The sequence below is a fragment of the Hypoxylon fragiforme genome, assembly GCF_022984875.1.
Source record: "Hypoxylon fragiforme strain CBS 206.31 chromosome Unknown GGS25scaffold_1, whole genome shotgun sequence".
NCBI lineage: Eukaryota > Fungi > Ascomycota > Sordariomycetes > Xylariales > Hypoxylaceae > Hypoxylon > Hypoxylon fragiforme.
Genome location: NW_026054756.1, coordinates 3,247,885 through 3,265,693, shown reverse-complemented (window position 1 = coordinate 3,265,693; position 17,809 = coordinate 3,247,885). Strand labels below are relative to the sequence as shown.

Here is a 17,809-nt window from a genome sequence, read left to right as displayed (position 1 = left end):
TCACGAGCCTTTTTCTCTGATCAAGGGCCAGTCTCATCTTGGATAGAATACCACGATGTGAAGTGACGCAACTATCTTTGAAGAAGTGAGGATAGTATACACCGAGCCGCATCTAATAACTATGAGCATGGGCATACAACACGGAAAGATTAGAATCTGTATACTCCCACAGAAGGCGCGGAGATCGCCAACGAGAACGAAGCGACCGAAACTCGAAGCACAGTCCTCAACCGAAACCTAGAACGTTCGTCGGAAAACTCTTTGCTAGGTATAATTCATGGCATTCGCATGTTTCGAGTAAATGCGGCTTCGTGGTATCATCTGGAACTTAGCGACCTGAGTAAGCCCACAGCATCTCCCGACAACGAGGTGGTCCTTCCGGAAGGATCTAGATTCCACTGCGTGCCTGCCGAAGGTACCTTCGAAGGATCGGAACCTGAACGGATTGAGCTAGGGGTCTGGCCTTAGAAAACTTGGGGTAGTACCTAGCAGCTTTCCATGAGCATCTACCTACCTACCCCGAACTCCCGTTTGAATGGCCAAAGGGCGCCGACTTGTTGAATGCTGGCACATAGGGCCGATGGCCATGACAAGGCGGCTGTTTACATAGGCAGGTGGGCTGTCTAGGTAGGTAGGTATGTCAAGCTATCTCAAGAGGCATCACGTCACTGGTGCCAAACCAGACCCCCTGTCATTGGCACTGCCATTCATCCGCTGCAGCGACTCGGCTTGACCCTGCAGATTCACTCTACCTTGGCGTGATTATTGTTCTGGTCAGGATACGAGGTCTCTTGAAGAATAAACGAATTGGAGAAGGGGATAATGCCATACCACACAAGTATGCCTGAGTAAAGGAGTACCAGCTAGAGGGGTTCTTACCCATCAGTGTATGGCTTAAGGGGTCGGTTCTAGACATTGCTATCGAGGTCTAGGGCTCAAGGAGACTTTATTAGAATTGAATCAACCAAGTTCTTATCACATTACATTAGCAAAAATTCTCTACTATCATACATATTCCTCGATGATCTCTATATATACCCTTAAACATATGTCTGTGCCGCTGCCTACTACGAATAACTTGGCTTGACTGAAGCCTAATTGATATTATCGCCCCCTATAACAAGGAAACGGGGACTGCGAAGTCCAACACTATCGTTATAGCAAGGAACTGTGAGATAATCACTGCATCTTTATCATTTTTGCTACCTAGTAAGCTCCCTAGATGTTTATTCCTCATAGCTAACGCCATATGAATCGTTCTATATATCCTCTCGGCCGTCTGTACATTTGTCGACGAGTTTCCCTTTGCCTTTCTCCCCAACTTGCCCTTTCCCCCGTTCTTGCAAACATCTATCCGACTTTTTCCTGCCATGGCCCCGGCCAAAAGCTGCGGTGCCTCTTTAGCTGCTCGTCTTATTCCCCGTAGTGACCGTGAAAAGGCGCGGAAACGCTCGCGGATCTGGACCTTATCTCAAGAGTGGAAAGCTATGCCAGTTGTATTGCCAGCTGAAACGATCGCCTTCTGGCCAGATATACCGGAAAGCTTCCATCACGTGAGACCTATGGAAGCCAGATCCCGCATTCCGTACATTCAAGTCAACTATAGACTGGTATTTCTCCAAGTCAGGCACCCGTGCAATCGGAGGCATGTCGTCTCTCACGCTGCGTTCGACCTGCCAAGTTCGAGCAAGACTATAAAGACATGCCCGTTTTGACATACTTGCGACACTGTTCCCCATGGGCCAGGAGTGCTTGATGTTGGGATTGCAGGATTGTTGCAATTTCAGCGTCTGTAGTGGAATGCAGTCGTCTCCTTTCTTCATTTCCGATATGGTCTCGAAAATTTCCAAGGCAAGACGCTCATCCACGGCGCAGTTGATAAGGCCCTTGCGCAGACAATACCGCGAACTGGGGAAATCGTTTGTTGGAAGTGATGGCTGGACGAAGTTGAGGCATAAATGCTGTAGCTTGGGGATCGTGCCTAGCGCCCTGTATAGAGCTACTTCTTTTGTGTTTCCCTCAGAACGATGCATTGCCAAACTCAAGTTCTCGATGAAGGGGCACCTTTGTCGGATCTGGTCGATATCGTTTACTGTCAAACACACCTTTCGGGGCCAAAAAGGCCTCAATGTCAGAGCTCGTAGATTGCGACCAAGCACCCTATTCAGGGAAATGCAATATACCCAATCCATTTCCAAAACGCGAAGTCCTGATTGGCGATGAACAAACTGGGTGACAAGCTCATAGTATCTCGGGTCAGACATACGAGACAAACTGAGATCCAGTGTTGTCAGACATGGAAACTCATAATTATTTGCGAGGTCATTGACTGTGTCTGGCTTAATCCAACCTCCCAGCCTGAGTGATTGCAGACGGGTGAAATCGGTATGCTTGCTCCAACCGCGGAGGAAACGTGGCAATATGGAACAAGAATGATAGAGATCCAAGTGAGACAATGACCCATTCTTCTGTAAGGGCATTTTTGCTATGGGCAAGTCTACCCAATGTGGGCGAAACGAGGATAATAGGGCTTGTTCGTCAATTTGCTGGTCATCGCCTGGTTCACGATATAGGTACACCTTCATCAAGTTGGGGGCTAGCCCTGATACCATTCGCATGACTGCACCGGCAAGATGATATGTCTCGGGGTATATTCCTGGGTTGGCGGTACCTACTCCGATGCTGATGCTGTAGAGGCACGGTGACGTGGCGAGCATCAACTCATGGGGATCTGCAATAGCGGGCTCGGCAGATAAGCTGTATAGACTAAAAGGATTGACATGTAGTCTACAGCTAGGCCTATATTTGTGTAAGGCCTGGAGAAGGCAGGGCGGAACTTGATCGAAGCGCTGAAAGACAAGGTCTGCCAAAGCAGGTAGCTTCTTTATCAAGTCGGCTAACGGTTGCCAATCTCCATCAGTCCGGTATGCCGATTCCACAACATATTCTAGTGGGCGGCGGTGCCAGAAATTGTTGTAGCGTTCGTCTGTTCCCAAAATACTCACCTCGGAATCATAATTATATTCCCAAGTGCTGGGAGGGCGCGGGACCGGGTCGTGGTGTGGGGCCGGGCCGGAGATCTCTAGACGCCGGACCCTTCCGAAAGCATTGTCACGGCCTAGTCTATTGGCATAATGTTCCACGACTTGGACTAGTTGGGCTGGGTTGGCCATGCAGACCTTGAAGGTATGGTATAGAAGTGGCGTAGAGATTGTATATGAATGTTTGCTGCAACTTGCTAGATTGACAAGACTCCCTAGGTGAGTGTTGTAGATAAGCTCGCAAATGGTGTATCGTAGTTCCGGCGGTAGACGCATGAAAGCGAAATGAGAAGTTGTCTTCGTTGATTGCTCCATTTTTCTCTAATTCCAGCTTTCTTCTTTCTTTGGGTGTTCTTATAGGCGTGCTCTACAATGTTGGTAATGAAAAATGGTGAAGATATGGGTATCAAAGTGTGAATATTATACGTGATATGTAAGATTTGTAAGATATTAAGATTTGTATGAGATTTGTGTGATTTATGGGATATATATAAGATGATGTGAAATGGGTCGAAAGAAGAAAGAATTAAGAATTTACCTACCTGGTATTTATACTGTAGCGATATTGTACAAGGCAAGCACGCAGTTGCCCTAGCAACACTAGTAGGCAATCGCGTACCTGTCTGGGTAGATACTAGCCTGGTACTAGGTACCTAGTAGTATGAACGTTGTTGCCATGGTGCGAATGGATATACTTTCTGGTGTTGACGGCTTTAAAGTCTAAAGTTTATACTATGTACTGTGTATTTTACTTGTATTGTACCTCGCACCAGCCGCCGGGTGGTACCGCAGCACGCTAAATGCCCCCCACATTCCCTCAACCCCAGAATAAAAAAGGCACCAACCCCTATGTATTTTAGTCGAGATTCGATCTTGATAAGATCGATATGATAACGAATGACGTCGGTAGCTATGAAACTCAAGCATAGCTAAATCCATTTGTCGATAACGTTCATAATTAACCAAGATGAGCAATTAATTCACTAGGTACCTGGGTAATCATGGCAGCTAGATCAAGCTCAATCCTCCGACGGGCTCTCCTTTACGGTGAAGAACATTGATGCACCATTCATTGCCAACGATCAGCTTTTCTTGCTAACCGCGCCCAAGTGAAGTCCCGGCGTCTTCCCCGCGCATGCTCACCAAGTCCCTCGGCCTGAGCTCCGACAACATCACCTACGACCTCGAGGACTCTGTGACGCCCTCCGCGAAACCGCAAGCCCGTGAAGCGCTGCAAGCCCATCTTTCCGGTCTCTCGTCAAGACCGTCCGCTGTTTCCGAACTCGCCATCCGCATCAATGCCGCTTCAACGCCCCACGCCCTTGATGATCTCATGGCCCTCGCGCCCCTGCCCATTGTCGACGCTGTTGTGCTGCCCAAGGTGAACGGTGCGAGCGACCTGACCTTCGTGACAGAAACTCTGCAGCACTTAGCCCCCGAGCGCCACCGCGAGGGTAGCCAAGACTACAATCCCATCAAGATCGTAGCATTGATCGAGTCAGCTCGCGCCATCGTCGACCTCCGTGAGATCTGCGCCGCGTCTCCGCTGCTGAGTGGCCTGATCTTCGCAGCCGAGGATTTCGCCCTCGATTTGTCACTGACGCGAACTCCAAGCTTGGGCGAGTTTCTATACGCGCGATCTGCGATCGTAACGGCTGCCCGCGCTGCTAACCTGCCCAGCGCGATCGACTTGGTCTGCACCTCGTACAAAGGTGAGGAAGGGCTAGCAAGACTCGAGGAGGAGTGCCAAGGCGGTAAGGCTATGGGGTTTAATGGCAAGCAATGCATTCATCCATCGCAGGTCGAGATGGTGCAACGACTCTTCGCACCTTCAGAGAAGGAAGTTGAATGGGCAGTCAGAATCACCATTGCTGATAAAAAAGCTGCTAAGGCGGGTAGAGGAGCGTGGACCTTGGATGGGGCAATGATTGATGCCCCTGTTGCAGGGAAGGCGAGGGCCATTGTTGATAAGGCGCACAGATGTGGAATAGACATCCAAGGATTACAAGAGAAATGGAGAGATCAAGAACCTGAATAAATGGCACGAGGTATGAACCTGCCCACCATTCAAATGTAAATACAGCCAATATATCTACCGCTAATTACAATATGATATCCATATCTTGGGTTATAGTATAAAGGTCAATATTGAAAGAACTGGTTCGGACGCCAAAAGGCCGACATCTGTGCACGTTCTTCATCAAAATCGTCAACCTGTCGCAATCCTTCCTGCGGTGTATTTAGACCTCCAATATCGTACTGCGGATAATGTGCCTCGCTAATCTCTTCCTCTGGTAGCGAATGGGTCCTCGAGTCCCCTGTGATGGAAGTTAGACCAGGGTTCGCTTCCACTTCCTCGCTACTGATGGATAGCCTTGGATTCGACTGAAAATAGTCTGGTGCTGCCTCGTCTAGGGCTGGCTCCAAGCCCGCATTGTCATAGTCGCGTGTAATCTCTTGTAGCTTCGACTCAGTCTCTATTCTGGCAATGAACTCGGCCATATCTTCTATATTCTCAAAACCCTGCGACTGAGATATTGGCTTCTTTTGGGAGGTGCCTAGAACTGGATCCCCTTTCAATTGATCTATGTAGATGGGCGAGTTCACGATCGGTCTGGACGAAGCATGCCGACTTTTAGTCATCGTGCTTGAAGGCGTTCTCTGGGGTATCCAAGACACAGCGTCAAGGGATGGCAATTTTCGTCCAAAAGTAGAGTTTAACTCGGAGGAAGTAGGTGTGCTATGACTTTCAGCCCGCTCTGGAGTATTGAGTGACCCATCGTTGCAGTTGATAGAATGGGAAGCTTGTATACCATCTTTACTACTTAAAGTATCCCTCCCATTATATGGGATAGGTGGAGGCGGCATCGCTTCTCTAGAATTTATCGACGCTTGATCGATCGCTTTCTCACTTTGTACCCCTCGAGGTTGATTCTTTCTTCTTTCCGAAAAAGGGGAACTACTGTGCGCGGTTGTTAACTCAACGGCCCGCACAGACGGAGATTTGATAGTGTCTTGTCTTAAGCTACCATTATCCTTAGGGCGGAGGCGAGTGTCGTTGACAATTTGCTGACGATCAACTGGAGAATTGCAAGGTGTTTGCCGAACAGTGCCTCCATGGGACCCGGAGCTTTGGCCGTCTCCCATTACCTGCTCGTCTGGTAATACTTTGAGGTGTCTCGAGGGACTATCGGTCATCATGGCTTGATCTCGATACTTTACCTTCTTGGTCTCACTGGTCTCAGCCTGTATGCTTTTATCATAGTCTCCAGGTCCTGTGGGGTCAATCCAATGGGCATTTCTCTGAGCTGCTCTTCCCAACCTTCGATCAGGGATAGAATCCTCGTCGTATGGAGAAATACCAGTGCTACGGTATATGCCCGTCGCTATGATATCTCTTCTGATTGATTCGGGAGTAGTCGGCCACTCTGACCCTGATTCGTTTAAGCTTAACCGGTCTACCTTCTTATTATTTTCGGGCGAGTGTCGACTGCTAGACCATGTGAAATATGTAGTCTTCGCTCCCGGGTTCTTGTCGCAATTATTAGATTCATATACAGACACGTTATTAGGTCCTAGAATCCCTTCCCGAGGGGACCGAAGTGCATGATTGCGTTCGGAACGTAAATAGTGGGTTGAAGAAGGTGATCTGGAAGGTTCCTGACAGTATGTGGCCGAAAGTTGTCTACTTTGATGTCCCGGACCGTGGCCGTCACCACGTTCGCCTGAACCATTATGTTTTAACCTGTGTGTATTCCCATCTGTTCTATGGGGTAAGAAAAAGGAAGATATTTGCTCTATCTCTCTACCCTCTCGCTGTCTCTCTCTTAGACGGGATTTGGATAATGTTTTTGGCTGAGAGCTCCTTCTTTGTTTCTTCAGAAACTGCATTTCGGAAAAGGCCAAATCGGAAACTGTTTACTATCAGAGTTCAGGCTCAAATATCCACTAGGAATGTACATACTAGGCTGTTTCTTTGATGCTCGCCCGTTGTCAAATAGGCCAGGCTTCAGGTGTGGTTGCACCTATAATAGTAGGTCAGACCAACGCCACTATAGCCCTGCAAGGTTCTTACCGTGATACGGTTATTTAGCACAGCACCGGAGGAAAAATTGTCCACAACATTTTTACTGGATATTGCGGATTTCCTCTTCTCGGTCTTGGCTTTCTTCTTTCGTTGGGGGTCATCCTGGCCTGTAGCGCCGTCCCGTTCACGAGTTCGTTTCTTTTTCTTCGTTTCGTACTTGTCTTCTTTCGTCTTATGCCTCAGTTTTTTTTCGAACTTCACTGGCTCGTCTACTTGAAACGTAGGGGATGAAGCGTGTATAGGGTTTAAATCTAGTTCCCTTGGAGGCTTAGCCGGCGGGGTGCTTCCGCAATCCTGTCGAATGGATATATGATCATAGCCAGGAGGCTTCGTGGAAGTTTCAAAACCACTGATGAATGAGCTATCGCTAGGGGCGGGCCGTCTTCGCGTGGAGTTCCTTGAATCTACCAGGCCCAGGACCCGAAAAGGAGGACCCGATTGGCGAAAGTTGTCGCTAGGAAGGATGTGACGAGAGCTCCATTTTGGATCTACACCACTAAGGTGCTTATTGTGTGGGGATATTGGTCTAAATAGATCAGATATGCGACTACTACCTCTCACCTCTGCTTGGTGTCTATGTTTAGATGTTTGCTCCAGCCAGTTTTCAACGATGTCATAGCGGGATAGCGATTTCGATTGCGGCACATCGTTTGGCTCTTCAGGAATTGTTTTCCCCCTTTCCTGTTTGCGCCGGCGTTTCAGACGTGACTTGTCACTGGCCATTTGATATGAATTTTCGTCATGACGCGACAGACTATGGGAATAGCAATAATACACACAATGACATCAAGGAGGGTAGAGCGGCCGCCTAAAAGCTCGCCTCTTAATAAGGATTGAAACAGCAAAGAGCTCCTGAGACGAGACAAAAGAAAAGAAGATGGCACGAATATACAGCCCGTGAGCTCAAGATGTATTATGTAGCGTAGCAATGGTATCCCAATCTAAGCAACAGAGAAGCAATAGTAGTAACTCTAGACGAGATGAGATGGTAACATGGAACGTGGATGTGGGATAGTCGGTAAAGTACTGAAATATCCCAGCACCTAGCAAGCCTTGAGAGGGGTTGCATTAATAAGCAACATTGAATTTACCTAAATGCCGGTAGGTAGATACACCTGGGCATACATACATGTAGGTATGTATGCAGAAGGAGCGATTCTGTATACTTACCTACATAGTACCTACATGTAGTCAAACATCTCCGTGTAGATCCATTAAAAATGTAGATAACCCCCCTGGAGGTATGTACTGCTATGTATGCATGCATGTAGATATATGCAACTACATTAGGTAGTGCATGTACATATGTAGGGACGTCGCTGGTATGTGCATATGCCATCAATTGGATCATCAATTCTCCTAGACATCATTGATTCCATCCTGGCTTCAATGTTCTTATTATGTACATGTACGTAGTTTTCAACATTGAATCTAAGATTTTCAGGGATTCTAGCCTAGCCTTCGGGTCGAATATCCTCATCTCTATAATTAGAACGAGAGCCAAACTAGCGCCTGATTCTGCTTGGTAACATCTCATTCTCATGGATATTGAGAATGATACGTACAGGGTTGGAAGAGTGTCCAAGAGCCGCACATGAGGTTGCGCATTGTGTGGCATTGTGTGGCAGGCCAAGCTTTTCAATCCCAAGACGTCACAGAAACCTTGCCAAGTAAACCCCTGATGCCCCTGGAGGGGAATTTGGAACTCTGGGACTTTGCGAAGAGTCTCATTGGCCCATATCGATCTGCGCATGCGAGTACGGTATGTGGATATGCAGCCAAGCCCTTTACTTACGACCTTACTAGGCCATCAGACTTTATATCATTCAATTGATGCTTGTTGTTCAACATATGAGATGAGATGTCAGCTCGGGTAACGTCTTTTAAACATATGCCAACCTGAAAATATCTATTTGCGACTGCCAACTACCGATCTAGGTGTTTAGTTGGTAGCTAACATACAACATGATTATCATCTAAGCTTTATACCTAAACTCGAGACGTTTCACTACTCGAGGTCTAGATTTCGATGTTGGAACATTGAAGATACTACTAGGTATGTAGTTACATATTGAACTACCTAGGTACATAGGTAGCCTTGAGATCTGTAAGTGCATCTAATATGACACCATATTAATACCATCCATGGTATTAATAAACTTATTTCGTCGTGCGGAGGCTCGGTTCGGTAGATGGTTCAATATTACACAATGATCGACTGCGACCTCCATGGCTGCATGTGACGTCGCATCCCATGCGAACAAGCATTTCAATGCTGGAACCTCGGAACGCATCTTGTATTGAATTTTAGCTGAACTGTACTGTCGGGTCCATGCCTTTTGTTTTATTTAGAAAGTGGCATCTGGAGTTTGGTGTTCATGTCGTTTAAGCAAGTACGGTGAATAGGTACCGACCTACCATTCACATACATAGTAAGTACATAGTAGCATCAGATGGTCTTATTCTCGGAAGCAGCGGTTATAAACTTCAAGCAACTGCGAATACAAAGTGGTTCAATATAACTTTGAAATTTCTGAGGTTATAGTACCTACATGTATGTATATACTAGGTGCTATGTATAGAAACGTACCGTGTACATATGTGGATTACTAATGCAGCACAAGTTACATGTAGGCAAGCTCAGTCTTGATGTGACCGTACTTACCGGTACATATAGTTAACTAGTACTATTTAATATCATCATCACATGATAACCCCGGAATGCATGGGCAAGCATGGCCAGCATTATGTAGCGGGGCGGGGTCAACTTGAATTTCCATATTCAAACTGTATTTTTTCTTCATTTCTTCAAGTTCCAAGAGCGTCATTTGAAAATTCGGTAATTATTCGATCGCCATTTAGACATGCCTTTCATTCCCTTTGGTAGGGCCTATGATGTAAGCCTAAGCGTTTTTATTACGGTAGGTATATCGAAGTTTCAGTCCCACCCACGATTAAAATGTAGCACGTTAGCATCCTTGTGCGTCTCGCATCATACCGGGATATCTATCTGCCAGGTAGCTAAGGTGCCCAGCATTTGATACTACTAGACCCTTACCTTCAGGGCCTGTCTGTGGGACGCGACCTCGCAGACTGACCCAATAAACCCCATGGAAATCTCGGGAAGTCTGGCCATTTGCCATTGTGTAGGTACTTACATACCTCTACTACAGTACTACTTACATAGCTAACATTGGTATTGACGATGTAGCCGCAAGAGAAAAGCGTTCTCTCATTTTACTATGTTAAACAGATCATGTTTGTCACATTAGGTACTTTACCTACTACCTATTACCTACCTAGGGTACCTAAGCAACTAGGTACAATACCTACCTAACCTAGGCACTTAGTAGATCACAGCCAAGCGGAACGTCTAGAAATGGACAGACACCCTTGTGTGACTAGACTTGGGCCGCCTTTCCTCAAGCTCTTAAGCATGTTACAGCTACTCAAGACTCGGAAGGTCTTAACGAAATGTTATGTAGGGCTCGAGGAAGAACTAGGCTAAGGATGGACAGCGAACAGACTATGCTGTTCCTTTTTTTAGCCTCCGACAGGGATTACGAAACCGTGGATATCCAACTATCATCTTCGCGCCCTGGATGCGAGACTTTTAACAACTATGATCGACCACACCTGGCAAGATCAGGCGGATGTCGAGTATAGTTTATTGGGTAATTAGAGCATACTATTCGCAGATCGTTTCTAGAAGTCCACCACAGCTATTCCCGCTGCATGAAGTTTCGCACAACTCGGACCACACGAAGCGAGAGAGCTGCTACCCAGGTTAGTTACTAGCATTCCTTTTCAGGATATGGCCGACTTAACAACTTCTCTGGTATATGCAATCCGTACCGCGTGGGGTCTTATGCTGCTTCCCCAGAACAGCTCGAGGTCATTTTCACCTCCTCTGTTTGATGCTTGTTTTGGAGCCAACCCTGCTGGTTCCCTCCCTTCTCTCTATTGATGGCTACAGTCACTGGTGAATGTGGATGTAGGCTGCTTTGGACTTGCGGCCCGGGTGTCCTAGCCTGAGTAGAGGGGATGGCGAAGAGTATATAATAGTACAGGACGAGATCGAATATATCAACCTTTTCCACTCCTCGACCAGTCAGCACGCAGTTATCTATTCTTTACGACAGCATATCCAGGGCTCTTGGATCAATCTATCTTTGAAAACCCACTTGATAGCTACTATACGCTTTAAACCCTGTCATCTTGTCCCATTTCACCCTGGTCTATCATTACGCCACAGCTCCGCCTTAAATCATACGAATTATCTAGGTGACCGACGAGTAACCTACCTAACTTTGCGGTATTGGTCACCATTTAGCGTCGACTATTCGTGTTCGTCTACTGTCGCTATCTAGCGTTGTATTGCTAAAAGAGGAAAAAAAGGAAAAACTGTTCGTGTCTCTTTCCAAATCCGTCCTTTATCTTGTATATCTCTTCGTCAATATACAGCAATAGCAACAACAACAACAACAGCCTTAAGACATTCATCCAACATCTTATATACATGGGTCGGTTATTAACATCCATTCATGCAGATTTACCTAGACTAAAGCAATCATTTGATAACCATGTCTAAACTTTTTATCGGGTAAGGAATAATCACTTCACCCCGTATATTATTTACCCAACTAATACCAATGTTGTTTCCAGCGGGCTTGCATGGCACACGGAAGACGCAACCCTGAGACAGAAATTTGAAGAGTATGGCCCCGTAGAGGAAGCGGTGCGTTATTCAAAGCTCTGACTATTATATCCATACCACCCGTCAATGGGTTATGATGAATTGTGGTCTTCATGTCAAGGAGCTGGATAATGAACTAACCGAGCATATACTAGGTTGTCGTAAAAGATCGTGACACCGGCCGTAGCCGAGGATTTGGATTTGTACGATACGTCAATGAGGCCGATGCCCAAAAAGCCATTGCTGGCATGAACAACATTGAGTAAGATGAACTCTTTTGCCACTTCGAACCTGTCTCTAATAAGGGACACAAATTAGATTCGATGGACGGTCCATCCGTGTCGACAGGGCTTCTGATACCGGGCCCCGAGGTGGCGGCGGCGGTGGTGGACGGGGTGGCGGATATGCGGCAAGGGGGAATTACCCACAACCTCAAATGCCATACGCTGCCGGCCAGCCCGTTCCGTATGGGATGCCTAATGCCGTGATGTACGCTCCGGCTTACGGACGCGGGGGTTACCAGGTGCAAGCCTACGGAACACCCCCACCTCAAGGTAAATACTTTGGTTATCTTCATCATCAGCTTCCACTAAACTTGAGATGTATACACAGGTTATGCACCCTACGGATACGCAGACCCACAGCAGCAGGCTCAACAACACCAAGGCCAACACCCGCAGCAACAGCCCCCGCAACAGCCACCATACTAAAAGGCTAGTATATGGGACATGTGCAGCATAAGCAAAGTAAAATCTAAGGGGGATGCTACTTTGGATTAAATGGGAAAGGGGTTATGCGTTATATCATATCCAATCCTCCACCACTTCACGTCACTTCCACATCTAGGGCGATAGCCTAGCCTTCTTATCTCTTTTGTATGTAACCCTTCTGGCTCCCAAAGACCACCAGCATTTTTGGACCTATTTGAGCCAAGGGAAGATGCGGCTCAACGCCATATACATACCCCCCCCATGTACATAAACTTAGTACGTTTCGCTCTTTTCACTTCACGATGCCCGGTCATCCCGGTATTATTTTATAGCTTTATCTAGGTTGCTTCAGTTAGGTAGCCTCAACCATCTTTTATATCCCCACAAAAGGCTGAAAAAAGGGGGAAATATTGCTTGTGGTTATGATGAAGTTTTCCCGAGTTTGAGGAGGAGGGAGGAAAGATTAAAATCGCAAAAAGGTTCGCGGTTTAAGAGAGGAAATGAGGTTCCCTGGATGGAGTGGGTATACCCAATTGCGAGTTTTTTAGTGGAAATAGGAAAAGGGGAAGGGCAGCAACCGAAAATATGTAACTAGCAGAACCGCTATGAGCCAACAGGTTTTTCTGTCGAGATCCAAACCCCCCTCTCTACCCTTGCACAGCGATGCCACAACGTGACTCTCCTTAAGCTACTCCTTCTCCGTCTCCTCCTGCTCATCCACACTCGTCACCTTCCTAAACTCATGCGCGACAGGGTCGTGCTCGAAGCCCTCGACCAGCAGATCGCCCTCCCTCTGCTTCCTCTCGATCTCGCGCACCCGGTCCGACAGATCCGTCACATGCGCATCCCCGCTCTCGGGACTCAGCTCATCCAGCGCTTTTTCCAGACTCAAGAGGTAATCGCGGTTCAGCCCGCTGGGACCCTCGCTCACGTAGATGTGCTCGGCGAGCTGCTGAGGGTCCTGCGGGCCCGTGAACTGGTCGTTGTCGGGGGTGCCGATGTAGACGAGGGTGCGGGGGATGATGGAGGAGGAGGAGGAGTGGAAGGCGGTGTAGTGGATGCTGTACCCGTTGATCTCCCGGATGTCGAGGTACTCTTTTACCTCGCGCACCTTTTCTGGCACGATCCGGTACGCGGTGCCCCAGACTTTGTCCGGAGCGGTGTCGTGCGCGTCGGCGAGGGAGGCCCAGAAGGGGCGTTCGATGAGGGTTACGACACGCCCGGGCTCTGAGGGCGTGCCGCGGTGGTCTTGGCTGTGTGGGTTTGTGAGTAAGGTATGTGGTTTCTTGGTAGAATTGCCCCCCCTTTTTAGGTAGGTAGGTGTTGCCCCGAGATCCACTGGTTATTATCATAGATAGGGTTGGAGTTACCTTGCCTAAGGCAGTGTAAGCCATTTTTGTGTGTCTTGGTGCCCGATCAATATGCGGTGGTACGGTGGGTGGGTGTCCTACATACCTGCCAGAACCGCCTGACGTATCCCGTGACCCAGCCGGGCACCCGCCGATCTAAAAGCGAAGTGAGTCACAGACTCACGCGCTCACGAAGAAATTTGGTATGAGTCTCTCACCATAATGCGGCGGGGGCTTCCATATTAGACTCCTGTGGCTCATGAATAAGTATGTGGATTGTTTTGCCTGAACATCATCAGAAAACGCACCCGTAGCCGAAGATCCAGAATTCATCGGCACCGGACTCGGCCTCCCCGTTGGCCGCCATGGGATTATTATATATTTTTTCTCGTGTCTTCTCTGCTAGTGAAGAGTCGGTGGGGTTTACAGTACGTGATTATGATTTATTAATAGGGCAACTTCGTGAGATAGTGTTAAATCTTAGAATGCCATGTGAGATAATCAGGGCGTTGTTCTTATCTAAATCGTTACACGAAATACATACGAAGTAGTATAGAATACTATAGATGATAACTGGATATCGGAGTGTCGGAATGGTACCATTGATGCCAAGCTTTTCGCCTTATGGCGGTTGTTACCACCGGTGGACCTGCCGACTTTGTGGGCTGCCGGTCGCGGCTCCGGCTAATGGGCTTCTAGCACGTACAAACGTGACTGCCTAGTATTACCACATATGCAACAAACACAGTTCGTGCATATACTGTTTATACCGTATGCTTTTGTAGAAGGGAGCATCCTTCATGTCCATTTTTTTAGTTCCATCTCTTTTCCCTTTCCACGATCAACAAACGTGCTCCGAATTATTCGGGTCAATACCACACACACACACTACAAGCCCTATCCAACAGCCTAGTTGCCCGGTTTCAGATGAAATGTGGTCGGCAGCGTCATCTACATCGTATCAATATTCGTCAGCGTTCTAGTTAATACATACCTAACCTAGTATTGTATTGTACATACGCTATACGCGTGTAGGGACATGGATATGCACCCCGCGATAGCGCGAAAGCAAGGAAGCATGCGCCTCATTCGCATTGCACCCGCAGCCTGCAGTGAAATGGAGTTCGGTGTTCTGCGCCGCCATGCCGCCATGCCGCTACGTAATTAATAATATTCAGCATTACCTGGATTGATACCTGGAATATGTACCTACTAGGTACCCTGTGCCTTGAATGTAATGTGCATTCCTGGTAGTATTAGGTACCTACATACTATGTAATGCATGGTACTAATTATTGCACCCACCAAAATAGTTATGACGATGACGGCACGGCACGAAGATAGGATGAAAGTTGCCTCGTCATCCATGGGCAGCTGAAGAAGAGCCTCACAAAGGCAGCTGAACCTAACTTGCAATCTAGCAGTAGGGCTAGTAGGCTAAAGGAGGTATTCGGCAGATATTGGTGCAATCAGCCTTCTACAAACATCATTGCTAGTTAGGCTTTACCTTGTCTTTATTCGACAAACTCTGCCCCTTTCGGTCACGGTCAGAGAGTGCCGGAAGCGTTTGATAGACGCATAAACAAGACACACAGCCCCGCCGGTCAAGACGGGTGATATTTGGATCGCCCATACTGTTGCCTGCGGATCTGTCATCTTATGCTACTCCATAACATAACCAGGTAATAATTATTACAGTCCATCCATGGACATCCATACTATTACAGTCAGTCATACACAGTCTTTTTTAGCGGTGCCGAATACCCATATGGCGCTTGGGCAGTAATAGTTACTGTGAGACAAGACAGTTGAAAAGAACCAGTCGACTTTTTCAAGTTGAAATCACTTTTTATTTTTTTATTTTTTCTTGTTCTGGGTTTAATACAAGTAACCTACTAGTAGCAAACATTGCTTTTTATTGAATTATTCTGTACTTAAATCTTCATTGTCATCAATTCCGAGTTCCGAGGTTGCACTCACACAACCCCCCATCCTCGAAAAAGAGAAGGAAGGTATGTACATATCTCTTACCTTTCTACAGTACCAAGTTCCAACTGCTATTTTAGTATTTTGTCTTTGCTCTCTGAGTCTCTACACTTTACTTACACTTTACAAAAAAAAACTAAAAAAAAACTCACCATAATCCCTGACTACTAGAATCCTCCCTGTCTCCAACCTTTGCGGCTGAATCTACTACTGCACCAAAATTACACTGTTGATTAGCATTCTTTGTTATGTAACGGACCAGCTGCACTGCCGCTTATTAGTAGTACCTGATCATCGATTTGCCCAATTTTAACTGCTTATCTTTTCCACCTGACAGACAAACCTAGCATCTAGCGCCCGTTACATACCACCCATCTCCCACTTCATCTATCATACAAAAACCAAACAACAACTGCGCTGCTACTCCCCACAGCGCGTCCTTTCTTTCTTTCTATATAAAATAATTAAACCTCAACTAGATCATTAGTCGTGTTTTGATCTTGATCCTATCTTCTTCTACCTATAGCCATCCACTTGTAAGGTGCTTTCAACCGATCAGACACAATGGCTTACAACAGACCTTACAACCCCGATGAATTGCCAAGGTTAGTGACTTCCAATGCTACTATTATACCCCGCCATCGTCATTATTTCGCACTCAAGTTGTGATGATACTTGGGCGCAACATTGAATGAGCCCCTACATATGTAGTAGAACCTCATTCACTCCTGTATGATCGGCAATAAGTCGAGATTTTATACTTTTATGCGTCATGGCTTTAGCTAATCTTCATAAAACAGATTCGCAGAACCTGAGCCGGTATGAACATGCGCCTCCCATTGGATTCAAATACTCCTTACATTGACCCATTGACCCCTGCGCGAACCCCTCTTCCCGCTGTGCGCCCACTTTCGTTGCAACTAACAAATTTCTTATCGTAGAAGGGCGGCGCACCACATTCATCAGCTCCTCGATACGATTCGAGACCACAGCCCCCGGTTCCTAGCCCACGACACGATTCCATTCCTCCTCGACGCACCGACACAGGACGCCTAACTCCCACCAGTTACGGTCCAGGTCCTGCTGCACATTCAGGAGGCTACAGTAACAACGCTCATAGCAACAGCTACGATAACTACAAGTACAGACCTAACCCTAGCTCCACCATGTCGCCGCCACCTACTACCTCCGGACCACGCCCTGTCGCCCAAACCCGCCCACCCGCTTCAAGTCGGCCGCCCCCTTCACCTGGCCCGCCGGAAGGTGGTGCCGATCCCACGTTGCTGCCGCTGTTCAGAGCGGTTGACAAGGATGGTGCGTTACCCCTTTTCCTATACTCTCCCTCAGATCGTTGCGGTCAACATTAGTAGCAATGATGCGACAGGGAGGGAAGAAAGGGGACAAAAAGCGAGGGAACTGGGCTAATGTTTTTTTCCTAGGTGGTGGTCAACTCTCCGAGAAGGAACTCTCAGCTGCTCTTGTAAACGGGGACTGGACAGCGTTCGACTCGCAGACAGTGCGTATGATGATACGCATGTTCGACAGCGACCGATCCGGCACCATCGGATTCGAGGAATTCTGCGGCCTCTGGTCCTTCCTAGCATCGTGGCGTGCGTTATTCGACCGCTTCGACGCTGACCGCAGTGGTAACATCAGCCTCGACGAATTCAGCAACGCCCTCGTCGCCTTCCGGTATCGCCTCAGCCCCGGATTCGTCGACCTGCTCTTCCGCACATATGATAAGCGAAACGAGGGCGTCATGAGCTTCGATCTCTTTGTCCAGGCGTGCATCAGTCTCAAGCGTATGACGGACGTATTCAAGAAGTACGATGAGGACAGGGATGGGTATATCACGCTAAGCTTCGAGGACTTCCTCGTCGAGATTCTGAAGCAGCTTAAGTAGAGCGAATAAGCAGGCAAGAAACTCGCCGTGAAGAGTA

General features: G+C 47.5%; 6 protein-coding genes across 6 annotated transcripts; 3 read left to right on the top strand and 3 right to left on the bottom strand.

Annotated features, from left to right (window-relative positions):
• Positions 1–1,169: 1,169 nt before the first annotated feature.
• On the bottom strand, positions 1,170–3,766 carry GGS25DRAFT_471651 (uncharacterized protein). Its single transcript, XM_049259363.1, has 2 exons — positions 3,584–3,766; positions 1,170–3,472 (listed from the first exon to the last, which is right to left on the bottom strand). The coding sequence occupies exon 2, from the start codon at positions 3,354–3,356 to the stop codon at positions 1,467–1,469; it is 1,890 nt and encodes a 629-aa protein (XP_049121767.1). The 5' UTR covers positions 3,357–3,472; positions 3,584–3,766; the 3' UTR covers positions 1,170–1,466.
• Positions 3,767–3,883: 117 nt separating this feature from the next.
• On the top strand, positions 3,884–5,165 carry GGS25DRAFT_49700 (beta subunit of citrate lyase). The gene is made up of 2 exons (XM_049261580.1): positions 3,884–4,088; positions 4,157–5,165. Exons 1-2 carry the CDS (start codon positions 4,043–4,045, stop codon positions 5,077–5,079), a joined length of 969 nt encoding a protein of 322 aa, XP_049121766.1. The 5' UTR covers positions 3,884–4,042; the 3' UTR covers positions 5,080–5,165.
• Positions 5,132–7,946, bottom strand: GGS25DRAFT_49689 (uncharacterized protein). Its single transcript, XM_049261562.1, has 3 exons — positions 7,117–7,946; positions 7,006–7,066; positions 5,132–6,955 (listed from the first exon to the last, which is right to left on the bottom strand). The coding sequence occupies exons 1-3, from the start codon at positions 7,849–7,851 to the stop codon at positions 5,184–5,186; spliced, it is 2,568 nt and encodes an 855-aa protein (XP_049121765.1). The 5' UTR covers positions 7,852–7,946; the 3' UTR covers positions 5,132–5,183.
• A 3,597-nt stretch (positions 7,947–11,543) lies between these two features.
• Positions 11,544–12,729, top strand: GGS25DRAFT_49393 (RNA recognition domain-containing protein). Its single transcript, XM_049261300.1, has 5 exons — positions 11,544–11,731; positions 11,794–11,866; positions 11,980–12,086; positions 12,143–12,378; positions 12,437–12,729. Exons 1-5 carry the CDS (start codon positions 11,712–11,714, stop codon positions 12,532–12,534), a joined length of 534 nt encoding a protein of 177 aa, XP_049121764.1. The 5' UTR covers positions 11,544–11,711; the 3' UTR covers positions 12,535–12,729.
• Positions 12,730–12,878: 149 nt separating this feature from the next.
• Positions 12,879–14,466, bottom strand: GGS25DRAFT_49375 (ChaC-domain-containing protein). The gene is made up of 6 exons (XM_049261281.1): positions 14,428–14,466; positions 14,192–14,362; positions 14,102–14,133; positions 13,990–14,039; positions 13,905–13,909; positions 12,879–13,787 (listed from the first exon to the last, which is right to left on the bottom strand). The coding sequence occupies exons 2-6, from the start codon at positions 14,248–14,250 to the stop codon at positions 13,223–13,225; spliced, it is 711 nt and encodes a 236-aa protein (XP_049121763.1). The 5' UTR covers positions 14,251–14,362; positions 14,428–14,466; the 3' UTR covers positions 12,879–13,222.
• Positions 14,467–16,433: 1,967 nt separating this feature from the next.
• On the top strand, positions 16,434–17,772 carry GGS25DRAFT_517273 (EF-hand; the record flags this gene model as incomplete). Its single annotated transcript, XM_049263362.1, has 4 exons — positions 16,434–16,474; positions 16,670–16,688; positions 16,811–17,183; positions 17,309–17,772. 4 exons carry the CDS (start codon positions 16,434–16,436, stop codon positions 17,770–17,772), a joined length of 897 nt encoding a protein of 298 aa, XP_049121762.1.
• Between the last annotated feature and the right edge of the window lie 37 nt (positions 17,773–17,809).

Bases quoted from the DNA above. Each gene is read 5' to 3' on its own strand.
- GGS25DRAFT_49375 (XM_049261281.1), bottom strand. From the start codon at position 14,250: ATGGCGGCCAACGGGGAGGCCGAGTCCGGTGCCGATGAATTCTGGATC. The intron at 14,134-14,191 runs GTGCGTTTTCTG...CATGAGCCACAG, and splicing joins TTCTGGATCTTCGGCTACGG to GAGTCTAATATGGAAGCCCC. The intron at 14,040-14,101 runs GTGAGAGACTCA...CTTCGCTTTTAG, and splicing joins GAAGCCCCCGCCGCATTATG to ATCGGCGGGTGCCCGGCTGG.
- GGS25DRAFT_471651 (XM_049259363.1), bottom strand. From the start codon at position 3,356: ATGGAGCAATCAACGAAGACAACTTCTCATTTCGCTTTCATGCGTCTA.
- GGS25DRAFT_49689 (XM_049261562.1), bottom strand. From the start codon at position 7,851: ATGGCCAGTGACAAGTCACGTCTGAAACGCCGGCGCAAACAGGAAAGG. The intron at 7,067-7,116 runs GTAAGAACCTTG...CTACTATTATAG, and splicing joins TGCTAAATAACCGTATCACG to GTGCAACCACACCTGAAGCC. The intron at 6,956-7,005 runs GTATGTACATTC...GATAGTAAACAG, and splicing joins AGCATCAAAGAAACAGCCTA to TTTCCGATTTGGCCTTTTCC.
- GGS25DRAFT_49393 (XM_049261300.1), top strand. From the start codon at position 11,712: ATGTCTAAACTTTTTATCGG. The intron at 12,087-12,142 runs GTAAGATGAACT...GACACAAATTAG, and splicing joins GCTGGCATGAACAACATTGA to ATTCGATGGACGGTCCATCC. The intron at 12,379-12,436 runs GTAAATACTTTG...ATGTATACACAG, and splicing joins CGGAACACCCCCACCTCAAG to GTTATGCACCCTACGGATAC.
- GGS25DRAFT_49700 (XM_049261580.1), top strand. From the start codon at position 4,043: ATGGCAGCTAGATCAAGCTCAATCCTCCGACGGGCTCTCCTTTACG. The intron at 4,089-4,156 runs GTGAAGAACATT...GCCCAAGTGAAG, and splicing joins CCGACGGGCTCTCCTTTACG to TCCCGGCGTCTTCCCCGCGC.